Source organism: Cebus imitator, unplaced genomic scaffold, assembly GCF_001604975.1.
Source record: "Cebus imitator isolate Cc_AM_T3 unplaced genomic scaffold, Cebus_imitator-1.0 Scaffold399, whole genome shotgun sequence".
Lineage (NCBI taxonomy): Eukaryota > Metazoa > Chordata > Mammalia > Primates > Cebidae > Cebus > Cebus imitator.
In genome coordinates this window covers 1,875,737-1,900,159 of record NW_016107714.1, presented here as the reverse complement: position 1 = coordinate 1,900,159, position 24,423 = coordinate 1,875,737, and the positions used below count along the sequence as shown (strand labels likewise).

The 24,423-nt window shown below is 34.5% G+C and overlaps 1 protein-coding gene across 6 annotated transcripts in view; it reads left to right on the top strand.

Annotated features, from left to right (window-relative positions):
• GCFC2 (GC-rich sequence DNA-binding factor 2) overlaps positions 1 to 24,423 on the top strand; it is a 53,788-nt gene that overhangs the window by 19,238 nt on the left and 10,127 nt on the right. For 3 of the 6 annotated variants that reach the window (XM_037731453.1, XM_037731452.1, XM_037731451.1), the window contains exons 7-16: positions 583 to 706; positions 1,956 to 2,037; positions 2,575 to 2,687; positions 3,443 to 3,642; positions 4,690 to 4,840; positions 8,210 to 8,331; positions 14,877 to 14,953; positions 16,382 to 16,448; positions 18,040 to 18,186; positions 21,930 to 22,054. In XM_037731453.1, coding sequence (XP_037587381.1) covers positions 583 to 706; positions 1,956 to 2,037; positions 2,575 to 2,687; positions 3,443 to 3,642; positions 4,690 to 4,840; positions 8,210 to 8,331; positions 14,877 to 14,953; positions 16,382 to 16,448; positions 18,040 to 18,186; positions 21,930 to 22,054 — 1,208 coding nt within the window. The other 3 variants (XM_017508792.2, XM_017508790.2, XM_037731454.1) reach the window with 2 other exon arrangements.

Genomic DNA, 24,423 nt, shown 5'->3' with positions numbered 1-24,423 from the left:
AGGCTGGAATGCAGTGGTGCAATCTCAGCTCACTGCAACCTCCCCATCCAGGATTCAAGCGATTCTCCTGCCTCAGCCTCCTGAGTAGCTGGGATTGAAGACAGGCACCATTGTATCTGGCTAATTTTTGTATTGTTAGTAGAGACAGGGTTTCACCATGTTGGCCAGGCTGGTCTCGAACTCTTGATCCACCCACCTCGGCCTCCCAAAGTGCTGGGATTATAGGCATGAGCCACAGTGCCCGGCCGCCTCACCTCAAGTGATCCGCCCACCTCCCAAAGTGCTGGATAATAGGCATGAGCCACCGCACCTGGCCTGCAACTGGTTTCACTGTCTCTGATATTTATAACAGTTCCGGTAGACTAAGTCAGTTTTCTGATTTTTAATATTAAAAGTATTAACAGCTGGGTATGCTGCATACAATGTTTTATAATTGAAATGTGATAGTATTAGGAATGTTTCTTTGTATGAGAATTGAGCGTATAAATATGCTTATGTATCTTCTAAATATTACCTTTACATATATATGTATATATTTTATTACTGATTACCTGCAAAATGTTACTTGTATATGTATTTCAGATTATCAACATCCAAGAAATAGAATCATCCATGCATGCACTCCTTTTAAGACAAGCTATGACCTTTATGAAACGCAGGCAAGATGAATTAAAACACGAATCAACGTATTTACAACAGTTATCACGTTAGTGTTTTTCATGTTCAATACAGTTTTTTATTCATTAAGCTAAATTATGTGAATAATACAAATATTTTTATAAACATTTTTTGTGTGTATTTTCCCTCAAACCCTTTACCCACCAACTTCCAAAAACTCAACATATTTAGAAATAGGACTTAATAATGTTTTAAATTAAGTCTAAGACTAAAAAATAAACATTACTTCCTATTATTTACTATTTCAGGCAAAATATTTACATAATCATTTAATGAATTTTTGAGATAAGTTCATGTAATTCTGTAAAGTCTATCAGAAATCTAACTTAATGGTTTAAAATCCCTTTCAAAGATTGGTTCTGGTGAGTTTCAATATAGATTTATCTTTAGGATCTCATTATATAAAATATGAATATCTCCTTTTTTTTCCCCACATTGGTTTTGTACTTTCAGAGATATCTTCCTTTGATTAAGATGCTATCAGGAGATAGTGAAAGACCATAACCAAGTAGCTAATAAATGCAAAGGCAAAGTGACTTTCAGTGAAACACACGACCTTAGTGGATTGTAAATAATAGTATCATATATTAAAATAAGAAATAATGTGACTAGAATACAGTAGTCCCTCTAATCTGCAGTTTTGCTTTCCACAGTTCCAGTCAACAGTGGCCCAAAAATGAATGAGTACAGTACAATAAGATATTTTGAGAGCTACCCCACATTCATATAACTTACATTGCAGTATATTGTTTCCATTGTTCTACTTTATTGCTATTGTTAATCTTGTACTGTGCCTAATTTGTAAGTTAAACTTTATCATAGGTATGTATATAGAGGGAAAAACAAATAGGGTTCGGCACTATGTGTGGTTTCTGGCATCCACTGAGGTTCTTGGAATGTAGCCCTGCAGATTAGAGGGGACTACTGTATTGGTAAAGCCAATATTTCTTGCATTTGGCTATGGAAAAAAGTAGTAAAAACTACTGGAAAAGAATTTGAGGAAACGAAACTTTGTGGAAGAACTTTGTCACTGTTTTCAAGTGCCAAACATTCACCAGCCAAAGTACATTTTTAGGCTAACGAACCTCATGCCTGTCAATATTGCAATAAAGAGTTAACATTGAAATTTCATAGCATAATAAATTGCAAAATTTTAGTATATTTGTATATTTACAAATGCATATATGTTTATACATCCATATTACCTTCATTTTCAAAGCATTTCACTGTTTTCTTTTGAGAATTTGTAGTATGAAGTCACTTTTATTTATTAACAGACAAAGATGAGACATCCACAAATGGAAACTTCACAGTAGATGAAAAAACTCAATGGATTTTAGAAGAGATTGAATCTCGAAGGTAGCTATATAAAATGAAGATTTAAAGAAAGCATCATAGAGCAAGTACTTTTCACTACTTAAATATAATTAACCACATGGTATCATTAACCATACCTGATGTATATTATTAATTTGTGAGAATAATAGAAAAGCAAAATTCAATAAAACTATCCTTGACTGCTTTAAAGACATGCTGGTATATTTTAATCAGTTAAAAGGAATCGGTAAAATGACATTTATCAGGCTGGAGATTGCTCGTAACTAGAAACTGGTCCTAATTATATTGCTGCCCCCTCTTCAGAATATGGATAGCTGATGGGAATGTCTTATAAGAAAACAAAAACAAAAAAACGGAAAACCACCAATTCAAATGAAACTAAAAATGTCAAAAATATTAAGAAAATTGTACATTGATATGATAGTATATTTCTAGCCATTTAAAATAAATGATAAAATTACTTATTTTCAGCAAGAGGTAAAAAAATTTGTTTTGAAGCATTTATTTTCAGCAAGAGCTATTTACTTTTTGTTATCTTTGGTTTGTCGAAAAATATAGGACAAAAAGAAAACAAGCAAGGGTGCTTTCTGGGAATTATAACCATCAGGAAGGAACATCTAGTGACGATGAATTGTCTTCAGCAGAGATGATAGACTTCCAAAAAAGCCAAGGTCAGTTACCAAGTTTCTAATATATCATGGTTTGAGTTTTGAGACTATGAGAAACACTTTGCTGTGATTGCCCTTAATAAGTAAATAATCTATATGAAACAGCTCGGCAAATTCAGGAAAAATAAAACATATTTTTCCTCTGTAACACTCTTTTCCTACCTCTGAAAAAATGGAGTAAAATGAAGGAGGGACATTGTGAGTATTCTTGCATCTTCATAGTTTTTTCTGTTAGACTTTCTCCTATGATTAATGAACATCTTCATTTCTTTACCACACATACTTTGTATATTATTTTTAATTTAAAATATTATGAAAGTATCTTCTCATCTTTTTAGCATGATATGAAGATAAGATGCATATAGTTGAAAGATTCTGGACTCTGGAGTTAAATAAATTTGGATTATAAGGGAGATTTTATTCTGTGTAATCTTAGACAAATTTCTTGTTCTCCCTAAATTTGATGTTGTTTTGTCTGTAAAGAGGTAGGCTATACCTGTATGGTAGGAAAGATAGCTATGATGGTGAAATGAGATAAATATATTTCTGTTGGCATATAGCAGGGGTATATATGGTAGCTTTTATTAGTGTTGATATTATTACTTTGTTGCTAAAATGATTTTTTAATAAAAGTTTATGTTACTATTAAAGGGCAAATTTTAGCTCAATTGATTGCAGTCCTTCATGGCCGTGTTTTTAAGGAAGCAGACTTAAAGTTCACAACTTAAAGTGGGTAAAGAGACTTATTTTGCTTACAGGTGACATTTTACAGGATCAGAAGAAAGTTTTTGAAGATGTGCATGATGATTTTTGTAACATTCAGAATATTTTGTTGAAATTTCAGCAATGGCGAGAAAAGTTTCCTGACTCCTATTATGAAGCTTTTATTAGTTTATGCATACCGAAGCTTTTAAATCCCCTAATACGAGTTCAGTTGATTGATTGGAATCCTCTTAAGGTATTTATACTTAACATGTGAAAAACTATCCTGATTATATTAGTTACTTAAATTCCCTTAGTGTTATGTTAACTATTAAATACCTTACCCTTAGGGATGGAGCTGAAATTTAGAGCTTTGGAACAATAGTCAGAAAATGTGTGCTTTAAGCTACATTCCTATATTCTTGGCTCTCACTTGATTTTTAGACTGAGGCAGCACTAAACATCAGTAAGCAAACATATTTTTTTTTAGCTTCTTGTATATTAAATTTAAAATCTTCCCAAAAAGTATAAGGTACTGTTGGGTTTAGGGAAAGTAGATATAAAAGCCTTGTTTCAAGAATTCCTAAGTTGGAGTTGACATACTGGAAAGGATTGCTTAGGGTTGCATTGAGGAGGTTGAATACAAGACTTTGAAAGGTTTATGGGATAAACAGGATGAGACAGAAAGGGAAAGGTGTTTCATAAAGGCATAAAGGGAGAAATATTAGTTCAGGAGCTAGAAATTGCACAGATATTTAGATCCTAAGTTAAGAAATATAAACTCAATTCACTGAATTTGACTGTCTACAGTAAGAAATAAAAGAAATATGAACTCAGCAACTGCCTACTGTGTAACAGGACCTTTAAATCACATACAGATTACATATTTATGCTTACGAGAATTGAAGGGGCCAGAAATAAACTTTGCTTGAAGTGGATGGATTTTTTTTAAATAAACAAATTCCATGACTGTTTCAAGTGCCTAACAAATGTATATTTTGCTCCTAGCAGACTACTTGCCATGTGGTAGGCTCTAAAGGCTCTGGCACACACTAGGTAGTTGTTGAGTGTTTGTTGTGTGATTGAATGCATGAAATGCAGCTTTTTGTTATGTTGCTTAGACACCCTGTCTCAGTCATGCTGTCCTGCCATCCTGCCTAGCCTTGGTGGTCTAGTGTTACAATAGTGAATTAATCTCTTCTGATCTTTAGAAAAGCTCTGGTAATTATTGAAAAAATTAACTATTTTAAAATACACTAATTTTGAAGGGTTTCTTTATAACTTCTATAATTTTCTTTGTAAGTTGAATTCCACAGGTTTAAAAGAGATGCCGTGGTTCAAATCTGTAGAAGAATTTATGGATAACAGTGTAGAAGACTCAACGAAGGAAAGTAGTTCAGATAAAAAAATCTTGTCTACTATCATCAACAAAACAATTGTTCCCCGACTTACAGGTACTGCATTGTAACCTTGATAAAATTAAATTATTTTTAACAGAGTATGTATTGTTACCTTCTGTTATGTTCACAAATTTTTTTTCAGAAGTTTTTAAACACAAGGAAATGTTATGTGTAGTAAAAATCAACAGATGTCAAATTTAAGCTGGTTAAAAATTTTTTGTTTGTACGGGTTGTTGGCCACGAAACTGCTAATACTCATACTGGTTCTAATCCTCTTCTGACTTATCATCAGCAATTCCAGCAGTTGATCATTCTTTCTTCCTAGAAACACTGTCTTTACTTGGCTTCTAAGATACTACACTTTTAGTTTCCTGCCCACCTCGCTGGTCTTTGCTGTCTGCTTGTCACCTCTTTGACTTCCAAGTGCCACAGTATCTCAGGATTCAGGTCACTTACCTTCTCTTTTCTATTTACATTTACTCACTTAGTATTTAAAGTCAATTTAGTGTTTGTGGCATTCCTGGCTGCTTCAGTCATTTTTTAGCACACTTCCATCCATGCTACATGTGTCTTCTTTTTCCTTTCACTTCTCTCATCATGTTTCTTTTCCTTTTCTTTAAAAAACATTGCTTTGGCTGGATGTGGTGTCCGGCACCTGTAATCCCCGCAATTTGGGAGGCCAAGACAGGTGGCTCACGTGAGGTCAGGTGTTTGACACCAGCCTGGCCAACATTGTGAAACCCCATCTTTACTAAAAATACAAAAAATTAGCTGGGCGTGGTAGCAGGCGCCGCAATCCTACTCTGGAGGCTGAGGCAGAATAGCTTGAACGTGGGAGGCAGAGGTTGCAGTGAGCTGAGATCGCGCCATTGTACTCCAGCCTGGGTGACAAAGGCTAAAACTCTTTCTGAAAAACAACAACAACAAAAAAGTTGCTTCATTCCACTTACATCTGCCACTAGCATCTATAAGCACTTAACATTAATGCTTGTACTTCAGGCAAGCAAAGACAAGTGAAGTCTTTTGTTTTACCTGTGTACTTGATAAGGATCCGTTTCACTATGTCACTGAGAAAGAAGTTTGACAGCAAAGACTGCACAACTCTATTAATTTTTTGTGTGTTCATTTTTGAGACAGTCTTCCTCTGTCACCCAGTCTGGAGTACAGTGGCATGAACATTGCTTACTGCAGACTTGAATTCCTGGGGTCAAGTGATCCTCCCGCCTCAGCCTTCCAATTAGCTGGGACTCCAGTCCCATGCTAGCACAGCCAGCTAATTTTTAAAAGATTTTTTTTGAAACAAGGTCTTGCTATGTTGCCCAGGCTAGTCTCAGGCTCCTGGCCTCAAAATATCTTTCCCCTTAGTTTCCCAAAGCACTGGGATAATAGGGGTGAGTCACCATGCCCAGCCTAGAAGCCTGAACCAGTCAGCCTTATAATTGCTTCTTAAGCAACTTGATTAAACTTTAAAAGATTTTGACTGGGCACAGTGGCTCATGCCTGTAGTCTCAGCACTTTGCAAAGCTGAGGTTGGAGGATCGTTTTAGCACAGGAGTTTGGGACCAGCCTGGGAAACATGGTGAAACCCCATCTCTATTTATAAATTTTTTAATTAAAAAAAAAAAACTTTCAAGATTTTATTTCAATGAACCTATGGTGCAGTTGTGGGGTGTATTAGAAAGTTACTGTTTTTAACTAGCTCTACTAATGATAGAGTACATGTGCCTCATTTAAGCACTCTGCTGAAAGTAATCTAAATACTTATGATGAAACGTCACACAAATAAGTAGCTTTGTGAGAAATTAACACAGATTGAATCCCGATAGTGGTTGAATTCTACGTATATTTCAAAGATAGCACTAACAGAATGTACTAATGGATGGGTTGTGCAGCAAGAGAGAAATCAAGAATGGTTCCATGGGCCTTGGCCTGAGCAACTGAAAGGACAGAGGTGCCATTTCCTAAAATGAAAAATTCTGAGAGGAGTAAGCTTACTGGGGGGAGCTATATTAGAAGCTCCATTTGGGACATGTTGAGTTTGATGTAACTGCAATCTAAGTGGAAATGTCAGGTCAATTGTTGAATTGTTGAGTCTTAAAGGGGGAGGTCCAGTCAGAAAGTATAAGTTTGGAATTTATCCACATGACATTTATTGATGGCATTTAAAGTCGTAAAGTCAAATATTAAGTGAGTGAATGTAAATAGAAAAGAGAAGGTAAGTGACCTGAATCCTGAGGTACTGTAGCACCTGGAAGTCAGAGGTGACAAGCTGACAGCAAAGACCAGAGAGGTGGGCAGGAAACTAAGAGCGTGGTATCCTGGAAACCAAGTAAAGGCAGTGTTTCTCGGAAGAAAGAATGATCAACTGTTGGAGTTGATGATAAGTCAGATGAGGATTAGAGTCAATCATTGGAGTTTGCTATGTGAATGTCATCTGTGATTTGCTAAAAGCACATTAGGTGAACTGGTAAGAGATAAGGCCTAATTAAAGGGAAATCAAGAACAAAATGAGAAGAGAGAAATTGGAGATAGAAGTTTAGACAGTACTTTGGGGGATTTTGTTGTAAAAGATAGCAGGGAAATGGAACAGTACTTGAGGAGGAAGTAGGGCTAAGAGGGGGATTATTTTTCATACAAAATAAATAGTTATTTGTAGGGTGTTGGAAAAAGTCTAGTCCAAATGATGTCAATACCAAAGTGTAAGGACAGAGTTCTGGGGACAAGATCTTTGACTAAGCCAAAAGGTTGGAATCTCATGCACAAAATAAACAGTTTGCCTGAAGTGATGGCAGGGTGGGTGCCTCATCCATAGTAATAGGAGACAAATTAGAGCATATGGGCACAGATGCAGGTAGGTGTGTAGATGCTGTGGTAGGAGATTTGGAGAGTTGCTTTTCAGATTGCTTCTATTTTCTTAGCAAATTAGGAAGTAATTAGCTGAAAGAGAAAGCAAGACAGTAAATAAATAAGGTAAAAAAATAAAGTAGGAAATAATCATCTAGAAGAAAAAAGTCCATCAACCGAGAATGAGATCAAGGAGAAGGGAGAAGGTATGAAGTAATCATCTAGGTAAGTGGGAGAATGAATGGACCTGAAATAGAGAGAGGTTTGCTCAAGTTGTATAGTGATCAAGGTAATGTGATTTTTTTTCCCAGCCACTTTTTATCTGTTCAGTTGCAGGCAGAGACTAAGTGACAAGGTAAACCTAACTATAGAGAGTTGTAGTTTAGTCAGAGGAGTTTAACAAAGCCCAAAAAGAACCAGGAAATTGAGAATGTATGCAAATATGTAATGGTAATAATTGACCATGGATCTTAAACTGAATAAGGAGAGAAGTAGTGTTTGTTAGGTTTTGATTGTTTGTATATGAGAAGCAAAACAATCTAGTAAATAAATTGTGCACCACTGAAATATTTGTTTCAGACTTTGTAGAATTCCTTTGGGATCCTTTGTCAACCTCACAGACAACAAGTTTAATAACACATTGCAAAGTGATTCTTGAAGAACATTCCACTTGTGAAAATGAAGTTAGTAAAAGCAAACAGGTAATAATTTCTAGAGCTGTGAACACCATGATGTATCTGTAAAGCATTATTATTTTCTTACAGATCTTTGTTTATAAAAGATGCAGAAGTAATTAGCAGAAAACTGTTTTGGGAAAAACATATTTACTTTTGATTTATAGAAACTAGACTTTTTCTCAGACTGCACTGAGATAAAAAAATTTTTAAAAACTAGATTATTTTTCTTCTTTTTAATAAGATGAAAGAATATACCTTGATACTTCTGAACACTGTGATGGGAGTGGTAATCATTTTAAAATATACACATACATGTAAAGGCCCAGATTACTACTTCCATTCCTATTAGCTTACTTTTCTCTGTTCGGTGATCTGATTTGTGTTCTTATGGTAAAGGCAGCCATCTTTTAGGTTTATGAATATACACTGGCCCTGCAGAGATGAACAGGTGTAAATTCATAGTGCAAATTCATTTCTTCTAAAGGAAAACAACACTCATTATCTTTGTTCTTTTGGCAAAAATATAGTGGCATTGTGGCCGTGCTTGAATAACAGTTTCAAAATTAGACTAACACTTATTATATTAACTAGTTATTTGTAATCTGCCAAATAATAATAATCTCTTTAATATTCAAAGCTTACTAGGACAGATCTTGATCTTACAGTGACCTAGAATTGAGTTCACTGAACATAAGACGTATCAAGGAACTTTTTAGAGAGATCTTGCTGAGAATCTGCTAATTCTTTCATTCTGGTATTTTGTTTGTTTATTGATGAAATTGTAAATTCATGCAGTTTTATGAGTAAACCTATTTTAGAATGAGCTTTAGGAAATTAAGGAGAAATTGACAGACTGGAGAATGCCCACAGTAGAATGACAGAGGTGGTTAAAAAGCAAGGAGGCATATCATATTCATATTATGATCACATTAAGTTTTTAGCCCTTGGAATTGTGATTACAAAGGAAGAAATCTGTAAGAAATGAAAGGGAGAAAAGGGATACCAGCCAATTCTGCCTTCAAGAAGCATGTAATCTCAGAGAAAGTAAGATGTACCGAAACTATAATTTAAAACAGGAAGTGAGAAGGAGAAGTAGGGAAGATAATAAACACTTATTTAATTCTAATTGTGTACTAGGTCACATTAATCCGTCATCTTACCTGTCATCTTAATCCCAGCAGCCCTGTTTAAAAAAATGGGTGATCACCAGGCATGGCGGCTCATGCCTGTATATCTGAGTGCTTTGGGAGGCTGAGGCAGGAGGATCTCTTGAGGCCAAAAGTTCAATACCAGTCTGGACATCATAGCAAGACCCATCTCTACAAAAAAATAAAAATAAAAATTAGCTGGGCTCCCCATTGAGCCCAGGAGTTGAAGCTGCATTGAGCTATGATTGTTCCACCACACTGCAGCCTGGGCAATGGCAAAACCCTGTCTCTTAAAAAAAAAAAAAAAAAAAAAATGGATGATAGCCTCATTTTATAGATGAAGAAAATGAATCTTGAAATCTAGTTTTCACAGTGCTACCATGAATGAGAATTAGGACTTGAACTTGAATAGCCTGCCTCGAAAGCCCAAATTTGTCTTACCGACCACATTGCCTCCCCATGAGCAGCATAGATAAAAGTACTGTGTCTTCAGAGGAGAGACAAGAGAGAGAGGTTACCTTCAGCAGTGAGGATAAGAAAATAATTTATCTTACGAGTGGCATTTGAGCTGTGGCTTGAGGGAAAGCATAGGATTTCAAAATGTGACAACAGATAGAAAGGTGTTTTCTACTTAACTCCGATAGGATAAAAACTCAGGTAAAATAGAAACTTTTACAGGAATTAGAGATATTTAATTTGAAAGAAGATATACAGAGAGATGGTTTTTGTATTCAAAAAAGGAATAGTTTTATTCTGTGTTGTTACACAGCATAGAACCAAGATTAGTACTTAAAAGCTATAAAGAAGCAGATGTATAATTATATATTTGCTTTTCATACAGGATTATTTAGTTACGACCTAAATGTAAATCATTTTGTTTTACCATTTATTAAATACTTTCACATTGTCTCATTTGATCCACACAACCCTATGAGATGTATTTATTTTAATTGCATTTTATAAATGAAGCTGGGGCCTAGAAGGGCTAAGTCATTTGTAAAATACTTGAGTACTACATGGTAGACCTGGTTCTTTGTAATCACTGAAGCCTTTCAGCAGTATTATGGATTCACTCATGAAGTTTTTATAATGGATGTTTTTATCCTGAAACCCCTCTGCTATGAATGTAGAAAATGGGTTGTTTGCATGCCTAGGAGAATAGATTACATCAGAGTTTTCAGTCTCAGCTCTGCATTGGTACAGTATTTGGACCAGATAATTTTTTGTTGTGAGAGTCTGTCCTGTGCACTATAGTATGCCTAGCAGCATCCCTGACTCATACCCTCTAGGTGCCACTAGCAATCCTGGTCTTCACAACCAAAAGTGTCTTTACACATTGTCAGGTATTCCCTAGAGATGGCAAAATGGCACCTGGTAGAGAATCACTTACACTACATAATGCCCCAGGTTGCTGAGACAGCTCACCAGGGGGATCACTGTATTTTTTCAGTGATAGAAGAGAATGAGACAGGTTCAAGAACGGAAATTGGGTCAGATGACATAGTTTCTGTTTTCAAAGTTAGAAGCAAATGCTGTAAGCTAATGCCTGGTAATAATAGTTTTGATTCTGACTGAAAATCTAAAGTAAATTATTACAGAAGTAGATTATGAGTAAATTAAAAAAGCAGTAATCACTATAATCTGTCATTGATAGGATTCCCAAATACAAATGATACTTAACATTGTTTATTGAAGCAAATGTAATGTATTATGATTATTCTTAGAAATTAAATGGGGAAATAAAAGCTTAAGTATACCTAAAACAGTAATGACCAGTAGGGCAGTGGCTACCTATGGGGAGTCTCTTAGTATTAGATGTCTTCTCAGTTTCCCCCTGTTCAATATTTTTGTTGAACTGAATAAGGAGGTAAAATACATACTAATAAAATGTGTCAGTGACAAAAAGTTAAGAATTCTGTAAGACCTGTGGGTGGTAGAATTAGAATCCAAGATGTCAAAAGGTTTTAGAAAATGGACCGACTCAAAAGAAAGAATGAAAAAATAAATGCATGTCCCACCCTTGTGTTTAAAAATTCAACTGTGTAAATAAAAGATGGGAGAGAGACAGTTTTGAAGCAACATAGGTAAGACAGATTATAATCAACATAAACCCCGTGTGAGTCAGCAGTGTCACTTGAGTAACAGTAAAACAGATAAATGGGAGTTTATCCTAGTATGTGTGTGCTGTTTTGAGTAAGAATGGCATATTTGGTGCTAATACCCACAGATTAGACCTTCCTTGGAATATTGCATTTAATTCTCAGGGTAAGCATGTTAAGTGGAGAGTGTCTTAAGATGGTATGGGAAAGAGAAAATGTAAAATAAAAATACAAAAAAAAAAAAATTCGAAAAAGGAAAGAACAAAAAAAAAAAATAAGAATTAAACAGGAGCAAAAAAAGGCAAATTTCAAAAAATTGACAAAAAAAAAAAAAAAAAAACTGTGATATTAATCTTAAAATCTGGAGAATTGTCATATGGAAGTGGGGCTAGATCTATTCTGCATGATCTCAAGAAGTAAACCAAGACCAAGGAGTGGAATTGGAAGCTGTAGGAGAGAAAAATTTGTTAACTCTCATTGTTAACTGAACTCTAATAGTCCAAAGTTATGGGCAGCCGCAGGAGATAATGATTCCCTATCAGCAAATGCTTTTAGACCTGGCTGATGGACCATGTAGTAGAAATGTGAAAATGAGTCTAAGCATCACTTGGGTGTTCAGATAGATTGGTGGTTTTCAAATTCATTTTTTGTTTTTTATCAACAGAACCTATTTCAAATACATCTTACACAACCGGATACGTAAATTCACACACACAGAAGTAAAACTGCTCCTGCTGTTGTGAGCAGCTGCCCTTATTCTTCCCTGACCACCCCAACATCTGTCTAGGCCATCCTGAGATTACCTCCATGGATATACAGAACAGCATAAAAACCACTGGCATCACACATAAGTGCCCCTTTAAAGCTGTTTTAAAATATATGTGTATATATGTACAAAGGGTTTGTGTGTGAATCTGAACATGTGATTCAGAATGCTTGTTAAAACAGTGTGGAGTACCTTATTTTCCACCAAACAAAAGATGTTATTTAATACTTAGAAAAGTTAATGGCTCGCTGTTTTAAAATATGTGGATTTCTGTGGGATTTTTGTTTTTCTGTCTTTTTTTTTTTTAGACAGCCTCACTCTGTCACTCAAGCTGGAGTACAGTGGTGCAATCTCAGCTCACTGCTACCTCTGCCTCCTGGGTTCAAACAGTTCTTGTGCCTCAGCTTCCCAGTCAGCTGGGATTGCAGACATGTGCCATCATGCCTGGCTAATTTTTTGTATTTTTAGTAGCAGCAGGGTTTCGCCATGTTGGCCAGGCTGTCTCAAACTCCTGACCTCAAGTGACCCACCCACCTCGGCCTCCCAAAGTGCTAGGATTACCGGCGTGAGCCACCACACTCGGCCAGTGAATTTATGTTTTGTTTTAAACAGTTTATTTGGAAATATTAATACTTTGAAAGAAAACTTTCATGTATAAGAGTAGTATTTACATATTCCCTTTACCCAGATTTATTTGTCCTTCATATTTTGCCCCATTGGCTTTATCATTAACCCTTCCATTTTAAATATATACATACAATATTTTTTCTCCTGAATACTGAGAACAAGTTGCATATTTGTTGAGACAAGGATATTCTGTTTTATAACCAGAGTAGTTAGCCATTTCAGTAAATTTAACAACATTCAGTCATTCGTATTCCACTTTTGCCAGTTGATTCAATAATGTTCTTTATATCATTTTCAATGGAATTGTTTTAAGAAACAAAAGTTAAACAATATGGAAATATTTGCCAAGGCTGGCATTCAAAATCATTAAAATCAAATGAAAAAATAGAAGTGGCTTTTTTTTCTAGCACAAACATCTAACTAAATAAGTTACATAAGCTCAGATACTATTTTTTAGAGATACTGTCTAGAAAATGATCTTTTTTCTTTTGACAGAATTCAGAATGTTTAAGAAATGGAGTAAAATACAACTGAGTTTTTATTTTTAGCATTAATTAAATGTTGATATATGGGCACTTGAGGAATATGTTACAGATAATTAAGTGGAAAGAGAAAATTTCAGTTCATTATGCTTTTCATGAAAAGCATATTTATTTGAATTCCACATCTATGGATAATTCAGTTAGTATACAGTTTGTGACAGCTGAATTTGTGCTGTATGCATTGTCATTGACTTAAAAAATAACTTTCACTCTAGTGTGTAATATGCCATTTTCATTTTTCAAATTTGAAGTTTTTTAAGAATGAGAATATCATTATAGAAATACTGCTAATACATGAAAAAAATAAACATTCATTATCTTTTCATCCTAGTATAAGGACTAATACCATTATAGGATATTTTCATCCAGGCTCTGTTATCAAAGTTACAATCCTAATAGGCACGTAAGTTAGTATACTGCCTCTGCCTAACGTTATCTCATTGCATATTTATAGTTGTCTGTTACTATGGTCAGCATAAACTTCAGCTAAAGTTTATGATAGATTCACTCGATGGATGTAACATGTCTTTAAAATTCCCTATGATTGAATATTTTGGTCATTTCTACTTTTTTAATATACAAAATGTAGTTCCCTAAGTGGGGATTTTCTGTGTCACAAGACACAAGACAAACCAACAAAGGACCCACAGCTAGAGTATATGGAAGGCTTCTATAAATCAAAAAATAAAATAATAAAAAGACAGAACCTAATACAAAAAAATAGCAATGTTGGCAAGCAGCTTAATTAGGTACTTTGCAAAAGGGCTTGCCAAGTAGCAAATAGGAATATGAAAAGATGCCCAACAGCACATTACTCAACAGGAAACTGAGAATTAATACAGTGAAATATGAGTGCATACTTATACAATTGCAAACATTAAAAAACAAGAAAATACCAATTATCATAAGTATGTAGGGAAACAGGATTTCTTTTATACTATAGGCAGAAATGTCAATGGGATAGCACTATTCTAGAAACAAGTTTGTTTTTTTTTTACATAGTTGAATGTATGGACATGGACTATACTCCACCAATTCCATTTCTATATATATACCTATTAAAAATGTATGACCATGCATACTAAAGGACATGTACGAGAATTTTTATGACAGCATTATTTATAATAGCCACCAAACCAGAAATCACCTAAGTGTTCCATCAGTAGTATTCATGCAACAAAATACTATATAGCAGTGAAAATGATCCAACTATAGCCATATGCAGCAACAGGGATAAATAAGATTTTTTTGTACCCAATTGATAGTTATTATAACAGCCGATTCTGTGAGTGTGGACAAATTTGTACTCTTGTTAAAATTACTTTTTTTTGGTAAATACATTTCTGCCTTTGACTATCACTGATGCTTTTCAAATTTTTAATTATAGAATTTACTTAAATCCATTGTTTCAAGAATGAAGAGGGCAGTAGAAGATGATATCTTTATTCCTCTGTATCCAAAGAGGTAAGAGCTGTTAATTTCTAGATTGTTTGAAATAGCTGATCATAGAATACAGATTTAAGAATGTAATGCAAAAGAAATTGTAGTGTTTTCAAAACGTGTACACATATTCTATGAGGATGCAAATTGAGATTTCAACAAGTATTTCTCAGTTACCTACTTTATGCTGTACTTTATGCTTGGTGCTTAGATGTATTTTTGTTAGGTTGATTTTGGTTTTGGTTTTACATATATCCTAGGAACATAACAGGTGACATAGAGTGGTAAAGAGCACAAGTTCAAGAGCACAAGTCCACTGTTAGTAGATATTTTTAAGTTTTTCCATCTATAAAATAAGGATAAAATAAGGCACTAAGCCTACCTCACAGGATATTAAGGAGATGAAGAGAGTGCTCAGAAAACAGCAATACCTAGCACAGAGGAAGCACAACGCTGAGGAACCAGAAACTGCACCTGTAAATTCTACAGTCACTTTAAATTATGAAACAAGTAGTATTTGATGTATGATCATACATTTGGTTAGAAGGCATCAGTTATAATGATGCATGAACTGTAGCAATCCAGTGAGTACTGACAGGATGGAGGAGCTTTATAGAAAGGGAAAAAAGGAACCTCAAAGCTTTCTGATTTATTTTGAGTCATGAGATGCCTACATGTAAAAATTCTGCCATGGTAAATTTTGCTTTGTAATGTTTTAGATAGGTAATGCATTCACATGATTCAGATGTATGAATGGATATTTTATTTATTTATTTATTTATAAATATGAATTATTTTATTAAAATAATATATTAAATAATATTATTTATATTAAAATTAAAAGTTTTACTCCCACCTCTGACTCAGTTTTTGCCCTTCTCCCTCTACTCACCTATGTGTATGCATTAATAATCACCTTGAGTAATTTTTGTTTATTTTTCAAGGCTTTCTTCATGCAAACAGCAGTACTTACATAGGCTATAATCTTATATTACCCTCCTTTCTACAGCAAAGGAAGTATACTCTTAACAGTTGTAATCTGTTTTGTACCTTTTTTTCACTTAGTACCTCTTTGAGATCTTTCTTTATATGTCATCTATCATGTACAGTTTCCTCATTCTTTTTTAAGTTGCAAAGTTTGCCATCACTTAGATGTCCTATGACTGATGGTCATGGGAGTGGTGAACTATTATCATCACTGATGTTGTAAACAATGTTATAGACATATTCTATACTTGTGCACGTATATCTACAAGAGGCATTCTGATAAATGGGATCATTGGGCAGAGTATGCATACATTTGTAATTCCAGTGGATATCATCAATCTCTGTTTATATTCCATTAAGGTTTAGAGTGGTTGGTTTAAAAGAAAATCTGATCTTAAACTCTGGTTCTGAAAGGCTAATAGTCCTTTGCATTTTCTCCCTTTTCTTTCTTTTGTTTCTAATTAGTGCTGTAGGAAACAAAACATCACCACATTCAAAGTTCCAAGAAAGACAGTTCTGGTCAGGCCTAAAGGTAGGCAAAAACTGCAAAAATGAAAAGGCAAATTTTGTAAAAATCCTGTTTACTATAGAACAAAGAACAACAAACTTCTTCTGTAAGAGTTAAATAGTATTTTAGGCTTTGTGGTTCACATGGTCTCTATCAAATTACTTAGCTCTGCCACTGTAGCAGAAAAAAAAGAGTACATAAACAGATGAGCATGGCTATGTTTGAATAAAAGTTATAAACACTGAAATTTGAGTGTCAAGTAATTTTCTCATGGTACAAAATATTTTGCTTAAAGACAGGTTTAAAATGTCCTTGAAAAATGTTAAAACCATTCTTAGCTTACGGGTCCTACAAAAAACAGGCAACAGGCTAGATTTAACCCACATGCTATATATAGTTGTCTAACCGCTGGCCTTAAAATTATTGCTAAGTCAGTGGCAGTAGGGATGGGAAGGAGAAGAGAGTTCAAACAATGTTTAGAAGGAAGCTTTGAAAGGACTTGATAATTGATTGAGGGAAGATATATCTGGGACGAATAGAGATACAGAGTTCTAGGAGGTGGCTGGATACATGCGTCTGAATTTCAGGAGACAGATCTGAGCCGGAGATTTGGGAGTCCACTACCTGTAGGCAATATTTGAAGCCATGGTCATGAATGACAAGCTCTAAGGAGACTGAATGAAGCATGAGAAGTAGGCTAAGGACAGAACCTTGGGAAATACAGAAGAGAACATGGAGGCTTCAGGGAAACTGTAGAATCAGTTATGAGCCTAAGGATGATCACAAGAAAATGGCCTCAAGGAAGCTAAATGAAAGATTTTCAAGAATGAAGAAAAGTGTGTTAAATGCCAACAGAGAGAATTAAGAGAAAGACTGAAAATGTTTCTTGGATTTGACAATTAGAAGGACATAGGTGACCTCAGCAAGAGTGTTTTAATAGTGTGAATTAATATTTGTCATGGGTTGAATAGGGGAAAAGGCTTTCTGGTAAGAGGGAACAACATCAACAATAGATAAAATGTGAAAAAATATTACATTTTCGTAAAACTAGTAAGTAGCAATACCATAAAATTCACAAAAAGATCTGAATTTAGCAGAGGGAAAGGGCAACCAATATTTATTTTATAAGACTTTGTTTTGGTTACTTAAACCACATTATCTTCAAACTCACAGGTGATTATTAATCTTTATGTATCAGAGCAGTGAAACTCTCAGCATTGATTGCCTTCTCAAGGTCACATGTTGGTAATGTTGTCCCCAGTTTTGACAGTAGTTCTTTATGAATTATGTGGTTCTATGGTCTTAAACTCGATGGCCCCTGGCTCTGAGAGAAAATGGATTGGGAAGGAGGATTATTTATCTGGAAAGGCTTTAGTGAAGTTACTTGAGACTGACTTGGGGATGGTTATCTTAGAAAATGAAAATAAGATGAGCAAATACATGGAGTTTGGAAAGAATCAAGTATTTATTAGAGATGGTCTATTCTAAACTCGACAGTTCCAATAGGGCTAATTGTAGTGAGAATTTGAGTTAGACCAACTCCTTAGGTTTGTTAGAGACTATTACAGTTTCTTTTTGGAGAAAAGGTACATGTTTACTTGATGTTTTAATTTAGCTCTTCCGCAATATTCTTCTTTGGAATGGACTTCTTACAGATGACACCTTGCAAGAACTAGGACTAGGGAAGCTGCTAAATCGTTACCTTATTATAGCTCTTCTCAATGCCACACCGGGGCCAGATGTGGTTAAAAAGTGCAACCAGGTAAGTTGTGTAGGAACTGATTCTAATTTTATCATTTCTAAAAAAAATTAGCTATTAAAATCTATTAGTTAGCAAAATAATTAAATGTGTGGTACTCATATAAAAATAGACAAATGAATTTAACAAACTAGAAATCCAGAGCACCTCTTCCACATTTAAGAAATACTATACTGGTTTGAAAAGGAAAAATTACGTCATAAATGATGCTAGATGGCTGGCTGTTTACGAAAAGAATGTTAGATCCTCACCTCTAACTACACACCAATAAAAATTTCAGATAAAATTTTTAAAAATATAAAAATGAAACTGTAAAATATACTGAGTGGTAAATGACTGTGTTTGAGAGTGAGGGAGTTCCTTCTAAACTTAAAGACAAAAGGAGAAATTCTGAGAAAAAGTAATAGACTTGACAAAAAATATAAAACTTCAGTGGATCAAAAAACATAAAAAGGAAATAAAACATAAAACTGGGGAATGTGTGCATTGGGCTCACTGTACTATTCTTTCTACTCATGTTTATGTTTGAAATTTTCTGTAATAGAAAGGTAAAAAGAAAAGTTAAGAATCTAGGAAATAAAAAGTTATTAACATGTAACAAAGATTAATATTCACATTAAATAAAAAAGTTTTTTACAAATTACTAAATAATTCAAATGTTCTGATTAAAAATGGCCGAAACACGTGCAACAGTCAAGTCACCTAAAAGGATATGTAAAATTAACCTTAAAATATGTGAAAAATAATTAATAGTACTAATAATCAGAGAAATGAAAATTATTTATAATAAGGATATTTATGAGTTGTGTTGGCAAACATTTTTTTGCTGTTGTTTTAATTATAATTTCCAGTGTTATCATAAACAGAGGAAAACAATTAGTCCATCATTGCAGGGGCACCATTCATCTAGAGTATGCAGTGCACTGGTTCTAGAAAAGTCTCCTGCACTGGTAGAAGAAAGGATACAGCTCTTTTGAAGAATATTTTGGCATGATGGATACAAAACTTTTAAGCTTATATTCTTTGGCTTTGCAAAACTAAGTCAAAAATTAGAGAGGCACATATAGATTTTAAGTATAAAGAATATTGTTATAGCATTATTATAATAGAAAATAGTTGGAAATACCTAAATATCCCTAAAAACATGATGGTCTTCTCATAAGATAAAAATATGAAAGGAAAATAAATCTCAGGACCTGTCTTAGATACTTTCGGGTTCACAAAAGTTACATTTTTGAAGAATTTTTAAGAATATAGGGAAATACTTATTTTATAATATGATTTAAACACATGCACACACACAAAACTGTTCCCAGGTAGAATAGGGTACAGCTGCTTGTTCTCACAGTCCAATAGCAAGATGCAGACAGATTGGGAAAGAAGGGAGCTTATTTCTGCAACCAGTTATAGAGAAAAGGTTTTAGTAACTCACCAGACCAACTGAAAGTTACAAGTTTGTTTTTTTCAGCGCTTGTATGCATTCTAAGCTCCATGCTACTTGTGAGAGTGCACCTACAATTGAGAGTGTTGCATTCAGTATATATCTAATCTTTAGGCTCTGGGGTATGGAAAGCTTTGTCTGGAGTATTGGAAAGTTTTTTAATCTTAAGTGGGCCCTGGTACGAGGAGTATGTGTAAGAACACTTTTATTTGATCAGACTTTAAGGTCTGGGAAAACCCAGGCGGGGTTTTAATGGGTTTGTTTTTGCATTCCAGCCAGCCCTTGTACTCAGGCACCAATTTCTCCTGTTCTTTAATGTTTAACTTACACATTCATCAAAATTACAGAAAAGGGTTAGTGGAAACTGATTTTTCTAGTTGCTAATGGAAATCTAGCCTGCCATGAAACTATATATCAATTATTAGCCAACCATGATTGTTCTGGCTATAGTTTTTATATCATACAGTTTTAAGCATTACATATTAAAATTTTAAATAATCATCCATGTTATGTTGTTCAGGTTTAGTTTAGTCACCTCTGACCATAGGGTCTATTACGAAGTGGAGAAGAAGAAATATATTTACACAGCATTCTCTCCACAGCATATGGTTAGAAAACCAGGCCAAGAAAATAGATTTTTAGTGCTGGGATCACTAATGGAAAAATTAAATGGTTAAATGAGAATTTTATTGAGACTTGTGATACAAAACAAGAGGAAAACAAGTGCAAGTGGCATTGAATTCCAAGCCAGTAAAGGCTGGTTTTAAAACTTTTAAAAAGAGATAGTTTGTATAACAAAACTTGTAGGATCTTCTGCCTTAGGCAGTCAGTGTGTCTGTATTTTTCCTGAATAGTTGAAACAGGTGATTAAGGAATAGAATAAGTCTTTTTCCTCAACCATGTTTTAAATGCCGACCAACCTTAGAAAGAGCACATTCTAGAACTTTTATTTATGTTATATATAGGGTGCATATTAATTTTTTCCCCAACTCTCTATTTTCTATAAATATTGATCTTCTTGTTACCAACTGTAGCATAGTCTGTGTGATTGTCTAGGAATTTCTTTGAACAGTGTGATATTGTGGCAGGCCATGTTTCCATTAGCAAACAGAACAGTCGGTTTCCACAAACCCATTACTATAATTTTTATGAATCCATAAGCTAACATTAAAAAACTGGAGAAACTGGTACCTGAGTACAAGAACTGGAATGCAAAAACCAACCCATTAGAGCCTGCCTGGGTTTTCTCAGACCCTAAAGTCTGATAGAATAATAAAAGCATTCTTACACATACACCTCATTCTGTCGTAAGAAACTTTCCAAGACTAGAGAAAGGTTTCCAGACCTTAGTCCCTTTAAAGATTAGACAGAGATTGAATGAAACACTCCCAGTTGCAGGTACAATCCCACATGTAGCATGGGGCTTTAAATATATACAAGCACTAGAAAAAAGCTTATAACTTTGAGTTGGTCTCGTGAGTTACTCAGACCTCCCTGTAACTAACTGGTTGCAGAAATAAACTCCCTTCTTTCCCCATTGTCTGCATCTTGTTTTTGGATCTCAAGAACAGGCAGCCAGACATTGTTCTCTCAGGGAACAATGAGTTTTTCCTTTCTCCCCTTTTCCCTCTCTTTTTTTCTCTTGGTTCTGCTATGAGGAAGCTTTTTTTTCTTTTAACATTTTTCTAACATTCTTTCAAAACTTTTCTCAAAACCTTAAATTATTCTTAGGATGACATTGATAAAATGTAATTTCTATTTCCAAAAGAAAAATTGAATGAACCTACATTGATTCATTTTGCCGTTTACACTTAAAGCAATGTTGTAAATTGATAGGAGATAACCATAATTAATTTCTTTCATTCTGTATATCTTCCATTTGATTCCTTAACTCTTAATTTATACAGATCATTTGCTAGGCCACCCAGTTTCTTTATAAAATAATAGTGAACGTATGTATTTTAGAGTTGTATTGACCAAATATTTTTCGTCTAGACATTTCTGGGTTTTAGTTGTAAATTATGTTTTGTACAGATTTCATGACTCACAAATACAAGAGTATAAAATTACTAGCACTTCTAGGGAATGTTCATAGAGAGTAGTATATTTTAAGTTCTTACCATTAAAGAATGAATTTTTAAAACATAGCCTTTAACACAAAGGGAAATTTTTACAAATTTTTATTTAACCATAAACTACAAAATGGGGAGAATGATACTCAGCTTGCAGTATCACTATGAGATTCTGTTAGCAAGAGTTCTTAGATAACTGTCCTTGTAAACCAGCCATGTGTTTTGATTAACAGGTGGCAGCATGTTTACCAGAAAACTGGTTTGAAAATTCTGCCATGAGGACATCTATTCCACAGCTAGGAAACTTCATTAAGTTTTTATTGCAGTCTGCACATAAATTATCTAGAAGTGAATTCAGGTAATGCATATTTTATTTTCACCTCTATAAACATAGTTCAAGTATTCTGTATACTCTCTGCAATTTTTAGAAAGATTTGTATTTTTACTATAATTTTAAAAATATGTTGAGACTTTGTGATACTGTAGGGTTAGTAGATATTTTTGTGGTGACCTTTGGGCTGGCTTATGTATATTCATATTTTAAAACATAAATCTCTCCCATATTAAACACATTCAAAAAACTGTAGCACAGGGGAATATAGAATTAAAACTATAAATCAAAAACCTTTTATTAAGCACTTTTTAAATGTGCTTTTAATTTTCTTGACCATTTTTAAAGACTCAACAGTTGTTAAGTACAGGTCTACAGCTTGGTATTTATCCAGCAGTAGCTAGCTGTCTGTTCTGAATGTTTCATTCACAGCACCAGATGTTCAGGGGCTTAAACACAGTGATATTCCTATTAACTACCTCTTCATAAAAAATTATTAAGCCCAGATTTGGCTGGGCACAGTGGCTTACATCTGTAATGTCAACACTTTGGGAGGCTGAGGTAGGAGGATCACTTGAACCCAGGAGTTTGAGAACAATCTGGGAAATGGAAACATAGCAAGACCCTGTCTCTAGAACAAAAAATTAAAAAATTAGCCAGGCATGGTGGCACATGCCTGAGTCCCAGCTACTGAGGATGCAGAGGTGGGAAGATTACTTAAGCCTGGGAGGTTGAGGCTGCAATGAGCTCTGATTGTGCCACTGTACTCCAGTCTGGCCAACAGAGCAAGACCAAGTCCCTTCAATAATATAAAAATAAAGGCTCAGATTTGTATTATTTGCTAATGTCATGATGTGTGTATACGCTCCCACCATTGCTCCCACCACAGTGTCTCATAAAAGCTGATAGCAACACAGCACTACTAAAATTTCTGATGATAGACTTACTTATGGTCTTCTACTTTTTACAGTAATTCACATTAGAATTTGCCAGAATACATCCACTAATGGTCTATATTTGAACTTTATACTTAATTGGAGATGGCAGCATCTCTCTGTATTTTATGCTACTTTTAGATATTGGCTTAAGGGTAAAGCTTTTGTTTTAGATTAACAACAGATGATTAGGTTCTGAATTGACCACTGTTCCCTCATACATTGCATTTTTAAAGGGAGAAATTTGTTTTTGTGTTGTTTTTTCAGGGATGAAGTTGAAGAAATAATTCTTATTTTGGTGAAAATAAAAGCTTTGAATCAAGCATCACCTAGACCACCTTAAATCACTAATTAAAGAAGATTGAATCAATTTTATAGGAAAATGCTAAAATTTTAATATGGTTACACTGAATTCCTTTGCTTGAGAAGAAGCTGGTGCCTCTTCTTTCTTCCCTGTAGTAGAAGGTAGGATTTGCAAAAAAGTAAGACTCTACCTCTACATTCTCCCCATGCTTTACCTTCTGGCATCATGAAAAGCTGCCATGATTCTGTGGTGTTCTAAGAAATTAAATTCACTGGAGCATTAAGAGGTCAACATGTTTCCCTTTGATTTTTTTGGCTGGTCTTTCAATTTTCTTAAAAGGGGAACTGGAGGAACTTTGCCATAGCTTAGGTGAACCATAATAACATCTTTTAGTTTTCTTTATTTTAACTACCTTTATTTAAAAATAAATTAATATGAAAAGCTCAGTTGGAGTAAACTATTTCCAAAGTATAAATGAGTAAGGCATTTGCTGATTATCAGATTGTCCTTTAGAAATCTGTACCAATTTAATGTACCCAACATAAGTGTGAGTGAGTGCCAGTGAATCCCTACCAGCAATAAGTATTACCATTTTTTTAAATGCATTGAAAATTAGATAGGTAAAAATCTTATTTTAATAGTTTATTTTGTTGTGGCTATTAGAGAGTGAACATACAGGTTTTGGCCATTTGTAATTATTTTTGAAATATCCATCTTTTTCTTGTGGACTTTAAGACGTTTCTATTTCTAAAGATATTGATCTTTTGCCCATGCTATGTGGCAGTTTTCCTTATTTGCCATTTCTTTTAATTTTGTCTTTTATTTTTTGAGACAGAGTCTGGCTCTGTCACCAAGGCTGGAGTATAGTGGCACTTTCTCAGCTCACAGCAACCTCTTCCTTCTGGGCTTAAGCAATCCTCCCACCTCAGCCTCTCAAGTAGCTAGGACTACAGGCATGTACCACCATGCCCAGCTGATTTTTGCATCCTTTTGTGGAGAAGGTGTTTCGAAACAGTGCCCAGGCTGGTCTCAAACTCCTGATTTCAAGCAGTCTACCCACTTTGACCTCCCGAAGTGCTGGGATTACAGGCTTGAGCCACCATATTTGGCCTTTCTTTTATTTTTTTTTTGATGTTTTTTGTTGCATTAAGTTATTA